This window comes from Caretta caretta, chromosome 11 (genome assembly GCF_965140235.1).
Source record: "Caretta caretta isolate rCarCar2 chromosome 11, rCarCar1.hap1, whole genome shotgun sequence".
In the NCBI taxonomy this organism is placed as follows: domain Eukaryota; kingdom Metazoa; phylum Chordata; order Testudines; family Cheloniidae; genus Caretta; species Caretta caretta.
The window spans coordinates 68,317,781-68,336,070 of NC_134216.1; the positions used below are offsets into that span (position 1 = coordinate 68,317,781).

Consider the following 18,290-nt stretch of genomic DNA (forward strand, 5'->3'; position numbering starts at 1 on the left):
CTGCATGCTGCGGAACAGCTGTTCCACGGCATGCCGAAGGCACTGGGAGGGAAGGGAAGGAGTTGATCAGCAGGGACGCTGGGGGGAGGAAGGGGAGCTGACTGCCAGTGGGTGCCCACGGAGTTGGCACCTAGGAATCCTGGTAAGCGTACTGCACCCAATGCTGCAGAGGAAGGCAAAAAGAACCAAGGTCACTGCCAATCTGACATGGGGGAAAACTCCTTCCCGATCCCACATATGGTGATCAGTTAGACCCTGAGTAAGTGAGCAAGAACCAGCCAGCCAAGCACATAGGTGCTGGAACTAGGGGTACTGCCGCAGCACCTGGATTGAAGTGGCTTCCATTGTATACAGGTTTCAGAGTAGCAGCCGTGTTAGTCTGTATCCGCAAACAGAAACGGAGGACTTGTGGCACCTTAGAGATGAACCAATTTATTTAAGCATTGTGTACTGGGTTTACAGTTTAGTTCAATGGCTCTCAGCACCCCCACTGTAAAAATTGTTCCAGCACCTGTGGCCAAGCACATGACAGAAGGAATGCTCCGTGCCACCTCAGAGCCCTGACCCACCCCATCCAGCGCCCCATCTCCAGCCAGGGCCATCTTTGATGTTTCAGAAGAAGACAACCAACCTTTACCCCCCCCCCAAAAAAAACCCCTTACAAAATACATATAGCAAAAAATATATAAAAAAATATAGCAACTCAATATCTGTCAATATTCAGATACATTATTGAGAATATGTTTATTTTTTCCAATCTAGACTTAAAACATACCTATATTTCTGCATTCTCTTTATGGAAAAAGAAGGGCAGGGCAGGTAATTTGTCCTGACTAAAGTTGTTATCCTAAAAACAGTGGAATTTACTCTGCAGTTGTGAAAGGTGTGGATGTATCTTGGCTTCAGTGGGAATTGTGTGTCTTCAAAATAGGCCCCGCTGTGTTCATTTCTCTATTTGTTCCAAACCATGTGGAATTTTCATCAACCAATCAGATTCCTCCTTTTATCCAGCCCTTTCCGTGAACTTGCATGCATGTATTTCACTGTAAGATGCATCGTGGGCCTGACCTTAGATCCATTGGTGTCAGTGGAAAGACTCACATTGCCTTCAACAGAGCTGGAACAAACCGTAGATGGTTTAACTACAAGACAACTATAACTTGAATTAGATGATAAAAATAACCTGATATGCAACCTTCCTACCAGCCCCCTTGAAAATATTTGTGAACTATCTTTTGTAAAGTTTGCACTGCTGTACAATCGTTTACTACTAAGTATTTGTGGTGGACAAGGAACTGCTATGAAACAATCTGAGAATACTGAGATGTAATGCTTTTCTGAACACTTTTCAGAGTAACAGCCGTGTTAGTCTGTATTCGCAAAAAGAAAAAGAGTACTTGTGGCACCTTAGAGACTAACTAATTTATTTGAGCATAAACTTCCTTGAGCTGCTTATGCTCAAATAAATTGGTTAGTCTCTAAGGTGCCACAAGTACTCCTTTTCATTTTCTGAACACTGTATGTGACCTGGTCAGTGAAGGGAAGTTATTGTATATTGGATTGTAAGACTTTCCCTCTATGAATGTTTTGATCTAATTTAATAGGGAGCTGTGGGAGAAACAATCAAGGAAGCAAAACAATGAATCCAGATTAGCAATCTGTAAACAAACTCTTAGGGGACTATTACAGGACAATGGCCCACCTTGATTATCATGCACATTGTAGGGAGAGTGGTCACTTTGGATGAGCTATTACCAGCAGGATAGTGAGTTTGTGTGTGTGGTTTTTGGAGGGAGGTGAGGGGGTGAGAGAACCTGGATTTGTGCAGGAAATGGCCCACCTTGATTATCATGCACATTGTGAAGAGAGTTGTCACTTTGGATGGGCTATTACCAGCAGGAGAGTGAGTTTGTGTGTGGGGGGGTGGAGGGTGAGAAAACCTGGATTTGTGCTTGAAATGGCCCAACTTGATGATCACTTTAGATAAGCTATTACCAGCAGTACAGTGGGGTGGGAGGAGGTATTGTTTCATATTCTCTGTGTGTATATAAAGTCTGCTGCAGTTTCCACGGTATGCATCCGATGAAGTGAGCTGTAGCTCACGAAAGCTCATGCTCAAATAAATTGGTTAGTCTCTAAGGTGCCACAAGTACTCCTTTTCTTTTTGCGGATACAGACTAACACGGCTGTTACTCTGAAACAGGACAATGGGAGAAGCACTTAGCTTTGAGGATCTTGTATCTTGTCTCCAGTGAAGATGCAAGCCTTGTTTTGTCAGGGTGGCAGCCCAGAGATCAAAATAATGACAAACAGTTAAAAAGCCTTTCTCAGGAAAGGAGTGGTGGAGAGGGGTGGAGGTGAATAGTTAGGGATTATCTGGGGACCTGTTGACAAAGAGGAAGGCTCTGGAGAGGAGTCTGATTCTAAAAGAGCTGGTGTTTCTCCATGTCCAGGGGAATGTAAGCCTTAGGGAGAAGCAGGCCTGCATATAGACTGTTTTATTCTTTTTAAGATCTGTTGTCTCCGAAATGCTTTTGTGCTAAATCAATTATATGTGGCTTTAAGAGGGCTGTTGGGTTACCAGTTACCACTGTCATTGCCCTTCGGGGAAATGAACTGCAGGTACTGAACCCAGCTCAAGCCTGCTGCGGTAACCACAATTGATCCCAGGGGACTGCAGCCCACAGCCTGGTCTGAGACGGGGAGAATCAAATAATTCCACCATGACAGACGGGTCATGGCTAGAGGCCCAAGACTTGAGAGGGGCTGCTCTCAGAGAGACCAGGCAGGGCCAGAGCTGCAGTTAGCCTTTTAGTTAATTGTGACAGTATTAACTCGGGGGGAGGGGGGGGGCGGAGAATAGAGAAAATCTCTCTGAAGGATGGAACAAACAGGTAAAGAAAAAATATCATTCGTCACCTTGAAAATTCTTCAGTGGTCTTAGATAACTGCCTATCTACCACTCTAACTAGGTTTGCTTAGAAGTACCTAAAATTGATTGAGAAATAGACACAGAGCTACTCATCTAAGGCAACTGAAGAACTTGTAAGGGAGGCCACTATATAATATTTATTTTACAGATATTTGCTCCATGCTTTAGTAAGAATTTTTAATACCCAGTGATAGACAATTGAAGAGCAAACCTACATGGTAAAGACAAGTATTCAACATTGTTTTGGGGAATAGGCAGATAGCTTAGGCAGCTAGTCAGTGACCAAAGAGGTGATGGTGATATCTAGATTAGATTCACTCTAGAATTCAGGGTCTAGGCCAGTCTAGGGTTCAGACTGAGCAATGCCAAGCTCTTGTAAATGCTTCTGGCGAGGTTTAGACAAAAATGTCCAAAGTCTTTTGAGATCAGTTATTGTCATAGGTTTGCCACCATCTTTGGCTGCATCCAGACTAGATCAGGGAAACATGCCCAACCGGCACCCAAATGTAGAGCGTTGAACTGGGTATTGGGATTTGAATCCCAACAGGTTTTCACATTCTCCCGCAAAATAAATAAATATCATCATCATCATCATCTTGGGGAAGGATCATTATTTTTTCCTCTTGAATCCTTATCTCTCCTTTCTCTTTGTTGTCTTCTTGGTATGGTTTATAACATCTGTCAGATTTATCCTTATCTCCTCCCTTGCACATAAAATGCTTATTTCGCTGTGTGTATTCTCTATCCCAATTTTTAATTTTCTTTTCTAAAAAGTGGCTGTAGATGTCCACCACTTGCCAAGACAAGAGACTTACATCTTCTAGCCCGACCACTGTGCTGGAGGGATCCACTTCTAGGAAGAAGATGATAGTTGAACTATGATTTTTCGGTGAATGGCCTCTTTGCTGAGACTGCCCACAGGGGAGCTAAAACATTGTCAGTACTGATGGTGAGAAAGGCACCAGACTTGGATCCACCAACTCAGTTCTTAAAGGCCTCTGAACAATAGTCAGATGATGACCACATTTGCGCCATACTGCCTTGGCTAGAGTTGGAATCAGTGCCCTAGAAAATGAAAGCACTACATTATTTCACCAGCTCCCCTGAGCTTTGATGGAAATGACAACATGAAAATCTATACCGACATCGCTCACTGGGGTTCTAATTTAGTATACCTGGATGTTAATTGGAGATCCTGCAAAAGGGGTAGAGAATTTGACCCTGATCCATCATATTGTTCAGAATTTCTGTTGAAAAATATTATCAAAGTGATATTGCCATAAGCGTGTGCATATGTATTATATACATATGGACATGAATCATGGTCCTTCTTTTGGTTGGATTGTTAATGAGACGAGTCCTAACACACACACACATGGGTTGGTTCTTGAAAAGTCTTGTTAAAAAAATGCTTTCCTAAAGACCTCTTATAAGACATTGTTCTTGTTCAGAAGGATAGTGTCAAAATTCTTGCCTAAAATCTTGTACCATACATAACCCTTTACTCATCTGAATTCATTGATCTCCTCAGAGTTTTTAGTAAAGTATCAGCTCTAAAAGATTCTGGTTAGTCTATTTGCTCTGTCTAAAAGTAAGTGTCATGACTGAATGCTCTTTTTGTATGTCAGGCGTTAGCAAACATTCCCATCACTGGTTTTCAATAAGGACAGGAGAACATCCCCTTTGAATTTCACCAGTTGCAAATTTACAAACTGTTTACCACGGTGCCATGCTCCATGAGTGACACACCTTTAAATCCCAACCCTGGTGCTGCTGAAAACTGTCCGAGTTTCGCACGGCACACGATAGAGAGCGCTCACCATGTATGATATTTGCATAGGAATAAAAAGCAAACAAAGCATCAGCATCTGGAAGAGAACTTCAGTAGGGTCAGTAGAAGAGTAGCTGATGCCTGGAGGAAAATAAGAACAGATGGGCTGGATAGAGAAGTCAGAAAAAGACCTGGAGGTGCCTCATATGAATCCCAATTCCTGCACTAATTCCCAGCTTCAGTTTCAGTGCCTTTCCTCCCAACACTTGACTCATCTCTCTGTACAGAAGAGCAGTTCATTCATGAGATAAATAACAGACTCCTCAGTCAGTTAGTTTCCTGTAGGCATCCCAGAAGAAGTGTGTCTCTAGGAGGAATTTAAGGCTCTGAGCCAAAGCCCATTCATGTCAGAAAAAAGAATCCTCTTGATTTCACTGTGCTTTGGATCAGATCCTACAGAAGACGGGAGCGGCTTTGCAGAGCAACTCCGGAAGGGTGTTCCCTGTATAAGGTGAGATGCTGAAGAAAGCATTGAGGCATTTGTAGTCAGCAAGCTTGGCATCATTGGTGGAGGCAAAGGAATGTGTGGGTGCTGCAATAAGAGACTAATGAGTATAAAGGGGCAAGGTTAAGCATGGGTGTGAAGGCAAGAACGAGTAGGTTGAACTTGATGTGGTGGGAAATAGAAAGCTGGTAGAGAAATTCAACGTCGAATATTCTCTTATCTTCTGCAGAATGTTCATCCTCTGAAAAGCTGAAGAGTTCTTTCCATCTTATAACTGAGTAAAGGTCTCCCATCCCAACAGCTGCTTCCAGTGTCAAATAACATCACCTTTTATTACAGTGTCATTTTCAGGTAACGCTAACAACACGGAAGCAAAAGATATACATGTCATGTCTCATTTACTCAGTGCAGAGTCATTTAGGGGCATCTCCTACATCTGCTGATGCACTTCAATCTCAGTCATATGCAGTAGAATAGCTTGCAGGGCTAGCAGCTCAGCATCACAGAAACCAGTGTAACTTTGTGGCCAGGAGACATTCTCCAGGATGTGTTAATGAAGGTCTCAATATAGCAGAAGATCGAGCTGGACTATTCCATATAACTATTGGTTAAATTGGGGAAAAACAAGACAGCAATTTTCTTATTGATCCCTGGGCTAGTAGTTTGGGTTTCTTCTGTGTTGTTTTTATTGTTATTAAATAGACTTGAATAAGAAAAGCAGGTAAAAGGAATTGAGCTTCCTGGTGCTGCAGATAGAAATCAAAGCAGAGTGGAATGAGGGCAGATAATTAGACAGAGGATTTCCACCTCCACAGACTGCTTCCCTAACTCAGGATGTGCTGATTTTACCTAATTTGCCAGAGCCACTAGTAATGAGAGTTGATGGGGATTACAGGTTGCAGACGTTCAGACAAAGCGAGGGATGCTTTAATTAGTCCATTTTAGGGTGGAAATGAATTCCCTGGGCACAAATGATTTGATTCAAGACATATGGAGCCCCTTCGAGGTGAACAGAAAAGCTTTTTACCTGCCAAGACCAGAACTCAGGGTGTTCTATATGTCTTGTACGAATTGGTGAGAGACGTCACCATGATCTGAAACATTTCATCGGCGTTCTGCTCTCATTTAATTTGGAGGAATTCCGTTGGATTCAATGGCATTATTACAGCTTTCGCCTTATGTGATGGAAGGAAGAGTTTGCACCAGTACCCTCCACCCATTAGTTTAGCTGCTAGTGAGGGGATCAGCTGTTTCAGAAGAGGCCCGAATTCAGTGTCTGACAGGTAATCGAATAAAATGATTTTCTAGTGATTTGGTTTTCACATGCGCTTAATTTAGTCGTTTTTATTTCTCTTCCCCACCCCTAGCCCCACTCCCTCTCTCCAGTCTATCTAAGGGCATAGCTGGATGGAGCATTAGTGTGTGGCACGCTGGGCTGTAACATCAGCACTCTAGCGTGGGGCACACGAGCTGGTTGAGTGGCCCCTGCTCCCACTCACTGGAAGTTCCCTAGTGTGCTATGCTGTTTCAAACTAGAGTAGATCAAAGTTCACGATGGATTTTCGAGTGTGCAGCAGCATGGCCCACACGAACACTTGGTGCACGGCATGCTCGATTGCTAGAGATTTCACACACCAGCCTGCCAGGCACTAATTATGAGGAGAGTTATGACTTATGAGTTATGACTTATGAGGAGAGGCTGAGGGAGCTGGGATTGTTTAGCCTGCGGAAGAGAAGAATGAGGGGGGATTTGATAGCTGCTTTCAACTACCTGAAAGGGGGTTCCAAAGAGGATGGCTCTAGACTGTTCTCAATGGTAGCTGATGACAGAACGAGGAGTAATGGTCTCAAGTTGCAGTGGGGGAGGTTTAGATTGGATATTAGGAAAAACTTTTTCACTAAGAGGGTGGTGAAACACTGGAATGCGTTACCTAGGGAGGTGGTAGAATCTCCTTCCTTAGAGGTTTTTAAGGTCAGGCTTGACAAAGCCCTGGCTGGGATGATTTAACTGGGAATTGGTCCTGCTTCGAGCAGGGGGTTGGACTAGATGACCTTCTGGGGTCCCTTCCAACCCTGATATTCTATGATTCTATGATTCTGTGATTCTAATTCTTCAATTGCCCTCCTTTTCTGTATGTGTGTGTGTGTCTATCTCACCTGCATGCACACACTTGTTGTTTTGGAGACCTGAAACAGTGACTTTTCTATTTTTTAAAATATTTCTTCAATTCCCCATTAAAAGGGAAGGCAAGTGAGATGAAGACAACTCTCTCTACCATGTTCAAGGCACACCCTTTAGACTGGCAGTCCTAAAATGTAACCAGTTCAGTTGGTTCCCAAGTGACTCATTGACTTCAGTGGTATTACTCAGAGCTTCATCTTGGGCATATGCTTAAATACCTTCTTCAGGGTGGGGCTAGAAAATTAAATTATTATTATTATTTATTATTTATATTGTGGTGGTGCTTTGGGGGGCCCAATCGGGGCTCTCTTGTGCTAGGCACTGTGCAAACACAGAACAAAAATACAATCCCTGCCCTATAAGAAAAGCAACAGAAATTCTTCTTGATTCCGAAAAACGTATCCACTCTTCTAACCCGAGGCTGCAACACTGAAGTTTCCAGCTTTTGAGCCAGCTGATCCGGCAGCAACACACTCAGGGCATTAGGTTGGTTTGCAACTGTGAGTTTACACATGACATGAATGTGCATTTGAACATCATGCAGTCCTTCTGCCCCCTTCCCAAGAACAGCCACGGAGCTGAGGTTTACTAGAATTCTGCTCTTATAACTCTTAACACCAGACTTACTCACAAGAAGACAACAGATGAGCAACGGAACACGATCTGTGCAATGCATTCATGTGCCTTCAAACAAAAGCCAAACTGGTGACTTGCTTTAGACCCGCTGACCTGTTCTGGGTCCTTTTATAATAGAGAGGTAAGTGTGACAATGGACAAAGTACAAGCATGGTCCTTAAAAAATATATAATTCTGATCATTCTCCTTAGCACTTTTAAAAATATTTCAGAGTTTACTATTTTGTCCTACAGGCTAATTTGTGTTGCACATGATGAATGAATGCAGTGAAGTCGTATTAAACGCAGATGTTTTGTCTTATGGCAACATATAAATGTTACAAATGTTTGAGCTGCAGGAGGAAATGGGCTAATTTTAGATTTGTTCCTAGCCCTCTCCATGTGAATGGTGTCGTTGTGAGCCCAGCAATGAAGTTCACTGTCTTGTAGCAGACTGCGCAGTTCCTGAATGTGTCAACCCAGTCTATGAACCAGAACAGTGTTGTCCTGTCTGCAAAAATGGTAAGAATGTACTGTATTAGCTTTAAAGAAGAGATAACAGCAAAATTCTATAAAGATTTTTTGATTACCTATACGCAGCCCAGAAACTACTTTGCCAGGCAAAGGTCGATGTTTGTTCCTTCTCATTGTGTGTGTGCTTTCGTTATCAACTTCCATCAATGCAACTCAAGGACACTCTTACTCACATGAGTCATCTCAATGGGATTGTTCACCCGAGCAAAGATGTGTCCTAAAACTAGTGAGGATCAATCAAGGTGAGAATTTCAGCTCTCCAAGAGCTAATTCCTGCTTACCTTGCTCCCACACTTAGTCCCACTTGAAGTCAGTTGGACTATTTACATGAGTAAGGGGAGCAGCATTTGGCTCTAGATTGAGATGACAGGGGTCAACATTTGTCTAAGGTCAATAGGCTGCTCTTGCTCTCATTGAAGTCAGTAGCAAAACTCCCACTGGTTTTGGTGAAAGCGGGGTTGGGCCCTCGATGATTTAAGTTATTATTTGCCACTGGTCAGCGTTTTTGGTGCAAGCATTTATTTTCCATTGACAGAGACCCAGTGCACTACTTGTGCCATAATATCACCATAACAACAGCACACAAAGCGGGGAACCTATGTCAGGATACAACGCATCTTTAACCACTGCGGTAACATGACTGTCATTATGACTTCATTCAGTGAGTTATGCCTATGGGCATTTTTAGGGTGTCATTACACCATCTAGTCAGAATCAGCCACTCAGATCCTTGTTTTGTAAAGCCCACTTTGTAGCTGTATGCGTTCACTGGAGAATGGAAGGGAACGGAGCCTTAACCTTAGGCTAACTGTAATTCAGGTCCTTTCTATGGTATTATTTGTCTCCATTCGTTTCTGCTAGTACTTACCTAAATAGCATCTACAGTGGCACTCAGTCTATCCTTGCCACATCTCACCCCTTGAGACATTCTCTTTAGTCATGCATTGGGATAAATTCAGAGGTGAGTCTAAGCAGGTGTAACTTACACTTTCTTCTAGCCCACTTCACATGTGAGTTACACCAGCTTATACTCAGTAAGATCATAGGCTCAGTAATACTCTCAAACTCCCTGCTGTTCATGTCCATGTCTTCTTATCAATGTGTAACTTCCACTCCCTACACATCTCTAGAGTTGTCTGAAATGTTTTCCTTGTGGCTTTTGGTCAAAAATGAAAATGTTTGCACAAAAATGTCAACGTCAATAAAATGTTCTAGTCTTTTGACACCTCCCCCTCTAACCAACCCCCCTCCCCGCCAAAACTAAAAACAAAATATTTTCAGTAAAATGGTTTGGTAGATTTTTGGTAGATTTTTTTTCACCAGAACTGAAAAATGTTACCAGAAATGGAATTTGGAAATGCAAAACTTTTTACCAAAACCCATTTTTTGACCTTGGGCAAATCACTTCATCTCCCTATGCTTCAGCTTCCCACTGTGTGGAATGGGATAATGATCCTGACCTCCTTTGCAAAGTACGTTGAGATCTACTGATGAAAAGTGCTTTGTTAGAGCTAGGTATGATTATTATACTCACCCCCAAGCCATTTAAGATCAAGAGCCCAGGTCTGTTAAGGACGGTGGGTTTCTGAGGCAAGGGAGGATGGTGGGGAAGAAATATGGGAGATTAAGGCTCACCAGTTATCTGTCTGTCCATGTCACCTCTTTGTTATTATAGGAAACATGATGAGCATTCCTGTTTGGCATTATTGTTTCTACTAGCATCTTGATAGTTGACCTCTCATCTTGGGGGACTGTATCCTGGGATCCAGGGACTCTGAAAATGTTTGGGGATTGGGATGGATAATCAGCTGAACACAAGCTCCCCGTGCAATGTTGTGGCCAAAAGGGCTAATGTAATCCTTGGATGCATAAACAGGGGAATCTCAAGTATGAGCAGAGAACTTATTTTACCTCTGTATTTGGCACTGGAGTGATGGCTGCTGGAATCCTGTGTCCAGTTCTGGTGCCCACCATTCAAGACAGATGTTGATAAATTGGGGAGGGTTCCGAGAAAGGCCATGAGAATGATAAAAGGATTAGAAAACATGCCTTACAGTGACTGACTCTAGGAGCTCAATCTATTTAGCTTAACAAAACGGTTCAAGGGTGACATGATTTCAGTCCATAACTACCTACATGTGGAATAAATATTTAATAGTGGGCTCTTCAGTCTGGCAGAGAAAGGTGTAACATGTAATTAACCATGGAAACAGTTTACCAAGGGTCAAGGTGGATTCTCCATCGCTAACTGTTTTTAAATCAAGACTGGATGTTTTTCTAAGAGATCTGCTCTAGGAATAATTTTGAGGAAGTTCTATGATCTGTAATCTACAGGAGGTCAGGTTAGATAATCATAATGGTCCCTTCTGACCTTGGAATCTATGGCTCTGTGAAATCCTTGGTATCTTGATTGCAAAAGCATAGAAAGATATCGAATGGGTCACCTCACCCTCCGAAGCCCTCTGACATATGCTAAAAGGAGGTTTTGCATCACTTTCCAGAAGAAGCCAACTACCCATGTTCAGACCAAGCTTTTATTTCTGAAAACTCCACTGCACACAGTCAATTAAAGATAAGTTTCACAAATACGCTCATGGATCATTCTGTTTGACAATCTCACTTAACAGAGTGATACAATTTTTTCCCCCACCCTACAGCTTTTGTTTTCCATTAAAGAAAACTATTTCAGTGGAAAGATATGTTGTGATCAAAAGATTTCGGCTCAGTCTTACTGCTTGTCTGGTTATTGTTCTATAAAGGCAAATGAAAGAGATTTGGGGATATGATTAAATCTGCAGAGCAGTGTGCAATGCACATTCTCATTTGAAAAGTTATTCCTTATGAATTTAGCTCGAAAGGCCATTATTGTTGGTTAAGATAGAGCCCCATGTCCTTTGCTGTGCTTTCTTTTGTAAGCAGTGTAGCTTGCTTGTATGGGTAACTGTTGCTGTCATTAACTGGAGAATAATTTCCTTTTGATACATTGAGAATGATTTTCATGCCTGTCTTAATTATGTGTTGCCAAGGGCAGAAGCGCTGTGCAGAAGGAAGGTTAATGCAGAAATGTGTTGACTCTATCCTACCTGACCTGAAGATTCATAAGCAGCCAATATCAATTCCTTTCCCCTGCATCCTGAACAAGCGGGTCTGGAAATTTACTCCTAATTGTCCAAAGAAATAGAACTGTTATTCTGTGCTTTGAAAAATTCAGTGGAGTGACTGCAAAGCTTGTTATATCAGGCAGCTTAATTGATTTGCACATACAGTAGGCAGAGTTCATTGCAAGGCTAAAATTTGGGAGGAAACATTCCTTCTTTCATGTCCCATTGTCCAAATTGTCACAGTACATTTTAAGGGTGATGGCTCCAGGTACTGTACAGGGTTTTTGACTAATGATGGAAGGTTACTGGATTTCAAGTTCTCCAGGAGTGACAGAATACAAAATTATTGCCCCAAGTTGTTCTTTATGGTCATTTTGACTTTTCCAGATAAAAGTCTGTCAACTATTGTGAACTTTTGTCTCCACATGATCTTAAACTTGCCTGTTATTATTTAAATCAAGCTCGAGACCGCCCTGGTCTGTGATGTCCCTCCTGCCCCATGGGCTTTACTTTATCTCAATAAGAAAACTGTCCACTCATTTCACACTGAAGCAAGAGCAGCAACCTATATAAGCAAATTCCCACTAAGATGTCCCCTGAGCTTTTTCGCCTAGGTCTTTCTGCACATGAGAGTGTGTTGTTATTTCTCATCTTGTATTTTGTCACGTGCTCTTGGACCCTTCCATCTCTAACATCCAGCATGAGACGCTACCCACCTTTTTCACCACTACTTGCTGCTAATTATGGGTCAGAACTGCAGCTTGTGTTGTTCAGGAGACGCACCCTTGGATACAACTGAGCATCCAGCCAATTGTCTCCCAATCAGCCTGTCGTACTGTGAAATTGGTCTGTCCCCTTGTTTGCTTCTTGTCACCTAACACAACTTCCATTGTTACTCTCACCAAAGGCCTGTCTTGAAGTTGGCGAGTGGTGCTTGGATTTGTGAGTAAGGGACCCAGTCTCAGAGCCAGAGCTCATTATCAGTGGATGGACATACTTTAAAGCTCTTTCCTAAGGATAATTGGGAGGTTGCTCTTTATGATGCCTTGAATCCTCTTGAATACACTCTGGCACAGAGTGCATTCGTTTTTTTCTTTTTTTATGTTTATGATCTTCCAATTCTTTTAATCTGATTTAAGCTGCTGTCCAAGTTAAATGGGTTCTTATCGCCTTTGGATCGTGGGGAAAAATGTACAAGATGAGAGAAACTTCCCCATGCACCGGATTGTTTGCCTAGGACCAAGTCCTTAGGACTTGAGGATTTGGCTCTTACGTTTTAAAGTAAAACAAGGAGAACAGCTCGGCTATAGACCATAGTCCTCTGGGAAGACAAGATAGGTTGTTTTTTTCCTATGCTGTTCTGAGTTAGCTACAGTGTGATCTTTACCCACTGCTCTAAATTGGCTCTGCTTGATATAGTTCCATGTCAGGTTTGCATCCCACTTCCCATTCACTGCTCTGCTAAAGAAAAATCCAGATACATTTTAAAATTAAAAGAATCTAGACTGGTTTGGGAAGTGTAGTTGTGAGTGAAAACAAGGAAAGGGCAAAATAAGATTATGCAGTAAATTCCCAGAGGTCTCTATTCTCATGAATTATGGGCACTATTTAAAAATTCTTTCCCAAAATAATGTTGACATTAGCAAGAATTCATCACTGGGGCTTTTGTGGCATGCCTATGTCACAGAAATTAATTTAAAAATCCAATAAACGCAGCCCTAGACTAGTTAACATTTTTCTTCACTAAAGTGTGAAATTCTTTTCAGAGCAAAAGCTTTCTCACCCACTTACATGCACATTAATGCAGTTGCTAAAATATTAGACTGTGCCCTGGCATTTTCATTTTCAGGAGGGATGAGCAAAATAAGCCTTATACGTTTCTGATTTGGGCTCTGGCTTTCACTTTAATTTAATTTTTGTTGCCACTAACCCTCAAGAAGGTAATTAGTTGCACACAACAAAACAGATGAAACCTAACACATCTACAATGAAATACTTTCTGGCAACTGTACTTATTCACTAGCTGCATAGACTACGGGTGAGATTCATGGTGAAATACTGGATAGGAGAAAGATGTTTCATAGGCAATCTGTCACCTGCGTCTGTAATTAAAGTTTTAAATTATCACAGTTGATACAGATTTTAAAATAAAAAGTCTGATCCTTTCCTCTGTATGAGGAAGAGTCCCATTGATTTCAGCTGGAGTTTTACCTGGGCAAAGAGGCCAGGATCCGGCACAGTTATTATGTACATTTATTTTAATAGGCTATAAATATTAAAAATGTCTTCATCTTTGAGGGCATGGGCACAAATTAATGTAAATAACAATTTATTTCCTTGCATAGAAATCCACATTTCACCTAAGCTTCTTTCTTAATTTACTTAGAATATACGCTCATTACTCATTATTTTGGAGTTTGAGTTAATTTATCATAGAACCATAGAAGATTAGGGTTGGAAGAGACCTCAGGAGGTCATCTAATCCAACACCCTGCTCAAAGCAGGACCAGCCCCAACTAAATCATCCCAGCCAGGGGCTTTGTCAAGCCTGACCTTAAAAACCTCTAAGGAAGGAGATTCCACCATCTCCCTAGGTAACCCATCCCAGTGCTTCACCACCCTCCTAGTGAAATAGTTTTTCCTAATATCCAACCTAGATCTCCCACACGGCAACTTGAGACCATTGCTCCTTGTTCTTTCATCTGCTGCCACTGAAAACAGCCTAGCTCCATCCTCTTTGGAACCCCCCTTCAGGTAGTTGAAGGCTGCTATCAAAAGCCCCATCACTCTTCTCTTCTGCAGACTAAATAAGCCCAGTTCCCTCAGCCTCTCCTCATAAATCATGTGCCCCAGCCCCCTAATCATTTTTGTTGCCCTCTGCTGGACTGTCTCCAATTTGTCCACATCCTTTCTATAGTGGGGGGGCCAAAACTGGACAAAATACTCAGATGTGGCCTCACCAGTGCTGAATAGAGGGAAAGAATCACTTCCCTCAATCTGCTGGCAGTGCTCCTACTAATGCAACCCAATATGCAGTTAGACTTCTTGGCAACAAGGGCACAAGGCTGACTCATATCCAGCTTCTCATCCACTGTAATCCCCAGGTCCTTTTCTGCAGAACTGCTGCTTAACCAGTCTGTCCCCAGCCTGTAGCGGTGCATGGGATTCTTCCGCCCTAAGTGCAGGACTCCGCACTTGTCCTTGTAGAACCTCATCAGATTTCTTTTGGCCCAATCCTCTAATTTGTCTAGGTCACTCTGGACCCTATCCCTACCCTCCATCGTATCTACCTCTCCCCGCAGCTTAGTGTCATCTTCAAACTTGCTGAGAGCGCAATCCATCCTATCATCCAGACCATTAATGAAGATGTTGAACTAAACCAGGCCCAGGACCAGTGTTCCCTCTAATTTTTGACAACTATGTGCGGAATGTATTTTGTTATGTGCACCAATATGGAGGTGATGTGTGACACATAACATTCATATTGGTGCACATAACAAAATGCATGTAGTGGGGTGGGGCCAAGGGGTTCAGAGTGTGGGAGAGGGCTCAGGGCTGGGGCAGAGGGTTGGGGAGCGAGGCTGAAGGGTTTGGGGTGCAGGCTACCCGGACTGCAGTGGGGAGAGAGGACTCCACTCAGCCCTCTCTCACTGCAGCAGCTCAGGGCTGGGGGAGAGGCGCCTCTCCCCAGCAGCAGCAAGTCTGGGTCCTGTGTCTGTAACCACTAGTCTGTTGCTGCAGGGCTTGGAAGGTTGGGAAGATGTTATTTCCCATGGTAGAAGCCTGCACATGATTTATTTAAATTTGGGGAAGATGGTGTGCCTACAGCGACCACATGATCATGACAAGTTGGAGGTCTGTGGCTCAGTGGCAGGGAAAGTCCGAGACAACTGGAGATCTCTGCTTGCTGCAGTCTTCATCCACTTTCACAGCTGTTGAGATCCGAGGACCCTCTTTTGCCTGATCTACCATTGAGGACTTGGACCTCCCCTCAGACCTGTTCGCCTTGGGAGACCCTACCAGGAACATGAAGCTCCTGACAGCTTAGCTCTGAGGATCATTGGAACACACATGCCCCTTCATCACAACAAGGTGACAGCCCCCAAAGAGATGAACTGAATTAATGTACATTAGGAATAGATACCTTTGGAAATTAGGTTGCTTTAGAGTTCAGCATACAATTTGTGGGGTAAAGGAAGCAAAATAGCATTCGGAGGTCTGGTGGAAGATCACACCTCTTACAGAACTATTATTAGCCCTTTTTCTTCTTCTTAACCCCTTTCTTCTAGCATAAACATCTTGAAGACGCTAAATATTTGGTCAGGTTATGGGCACACAGAAAGAGATGCCATTTAAAAGGCTAGGTGGTAGGTGGCAAATTAATTTTTCACTGAGGCTGTGGCAAGACTAAAGGAAACAGATAGAGAATGTCCTTTACTTATTGGTATCCCCTGACTCTTCTATGGTGTTTGAGTCCAAGGTGCTACCTGGGATGGTATAATCTTCAGTCACTCTGGAAGCACATTTGCATACACTTAAAGCCATAGAAAAAAACAACCATTTATGTATATGGCAGCCATAACTCTTGTTAGCAATGAATGGGTAAAACCCAGAAGAAAGACTGGGCCAGATCTTCATCTGGTGTGAATTGCAGTCAATGGACCCGCTTTAATTTGCAACAGCTAAGGTTGTCATATTGATCCGCTTTAACCAAAAGTGTGTGGATTAGCGTGGTAGGCAAAGAACTGATCCAGAAAAGAGAGACTGAGTATCTGGGAAATCTGCAGTATATGCTAGGATTCCTTGCTGTGATAAGAAACACAGGTTGAGAAAAGCCCATGGGACAACTTTGTTGAAACTTTGTGTAAAAACTTGGGAATCACTGTTAATTCTTTACACTGAGAAGAGTCTTCAGATTCCAGCATCTCCCTATCTCCAGGGCAGTACTTCTGGACCGTGTACATCAAGATCAGGTTGGGAGCATAGGTAAACTGACAGAACCGGAGCAGTTCAGAAGGTACTAAAATGAAAGCAGGCATGTCATTATTATTCCCAGGGCAATCAAATCATCACAGTAATTTAGAAGAGTATGAATGATGTTTGTATCCAATTATGCTACTGCAAACCATTTGGCTGCCTTAGAGACCTAGGACAGATCCTCAACTGGTGTAAATCAGTGCAGCCCCATTGAAGCTAATGGACCTACACTGATTTACACTAGCTAAGGATCTGGCCATTGAATCTAATGTCTATGACTGAGAGGCAAACTATGAAAGATGTTCTACTGGTCAAGCTTTCTGAAAGAATTACAGAAGGGTTTACTTTGCTCCTCCACAGGGTTTGGATTATTAGTCATAGCTGTATGAAAAGAGCTGCCGAGGCTGGTTTCATGTATTTCTAATTTTATGAATGTTTAATGCCTCTTATTGGTGCCTACTTATATGTAGAACAGAGAACGTGTGAAAGGGATTGACATGTCAAATAATTGATGTCTGAGGTGCTCCCTTTACATGAAATAGGGAGTTTCTAGCACAAAGAGAATAGAATAAAAATATGAAATAAAGATTAGAGCTAAGTGAGTTTGGGAGAAATTAGAATGAAAAATGCACTCAGAAGTTTTCTCTCCATGTTTCTCCTGCCCCCAACCTTCCATCCACTCTGGTGCAGTCACTAATTTCAGACCTGGGGCTTTTGTCTTGTTCTCACTCGTCCACCATTTAGAATTAGATCATTCCAGTAATCTTGTTCTGGACATTATCATATGTTTAAGCAGCATCCTTGGTTCTTAAGCTTGCAGAACTCCCACTGGCTTGATTAGTGGGATTTGAAACATGTTTTTAAGGTGCGTCCTTCATCCCAAACCCTGACATGCTCACAGAAGAAGAGCATAGTCTCCCAGGCAGAGCAGAAAGCTTGTGAGCTTTGTGAAACTGGTTTGCCAGAGGGACCCGCAATTTCTAACAGCACTTGTTCGTGCCCTGGGAAAAGATTGGCAAGTAAGTTGTGGAGGTGATGCTCCTTTGCTGCAGGTGAATGAATGTGGTTAACTTTGTGCTATGTATATGTGCAAGTGACAATTTTCCTCTTAATTTTTTTCTTTCCATCAGCTCTTAATATGCCAAGCGATTTGCACTTTTTGCTGCAGGAATTTAATTGAGTGACAGAGAGGCCTCCTCAGCATTCTGTTCCAAAAATGACACCTTGACACCGACCAGTTATTGCAGTCCTGAGAGGCTGAAAACATGAAAATAAAGCACGCAACGAAATCGGGGTGGGAAAGAGAGACAGTTCCAACATGGCAACATGGGGAATTCCACACCATTGCTGCTCAAAGGCACGCCAGTTGCAATTCATCATCGTCATCGACTTCGTGCTAGAGCGTTGGCCCAACCCCTCGCCCTTTTGGTTAGCTCCCATCATCCTCCGCTCCCCGTGGGTGTTTTCATCCGCTCTGTACTCCAATAAGTGGTCGGTGTCAAGGTGTCATTTTCGGAACAGAATGCTGAGGTGCCTCTCTTTCATGTAATTGAGTTCCTGCAGCAAAAAGTGCAATCAGATTGGCACACTGAGGGCTGATTTAAAAAAAAAAAATCAGAGGAAAACCTTTTACAAGGTTGTAGTGAATTCCTCCACACTTGTGCTAAGCAAAGC

At 42.7% G+C, this 18,290-nt stretch overlaps 1 protein-coding gene across 5 annotated transcripts in view; it reads left to right on the forward strand.

Moving 5' to 3' along the window:
- The window catches only part of VWC2L (von Willebrand factor C domain containing 2 like), a 124,366-nt gene that overhangs the window by 24,564 nt on the left and 81,512 nt on the right, over positions 1-18,290 (forward strand). For all 5 annotated transcript variants that reach the window (XM_048868914.2, XM_048868917.2, XM_048868918.2 and 2 more), the window contains exon 3: positions 8,397-8,526. In XM_048868914.2, the coding sequence (XP_048724871.1) occupies positions 8,397-8,526 (130 nt within the window). The remainder of the gene's footprint in view (positions 1-8,396; positions 8,527-18,290) is intronic.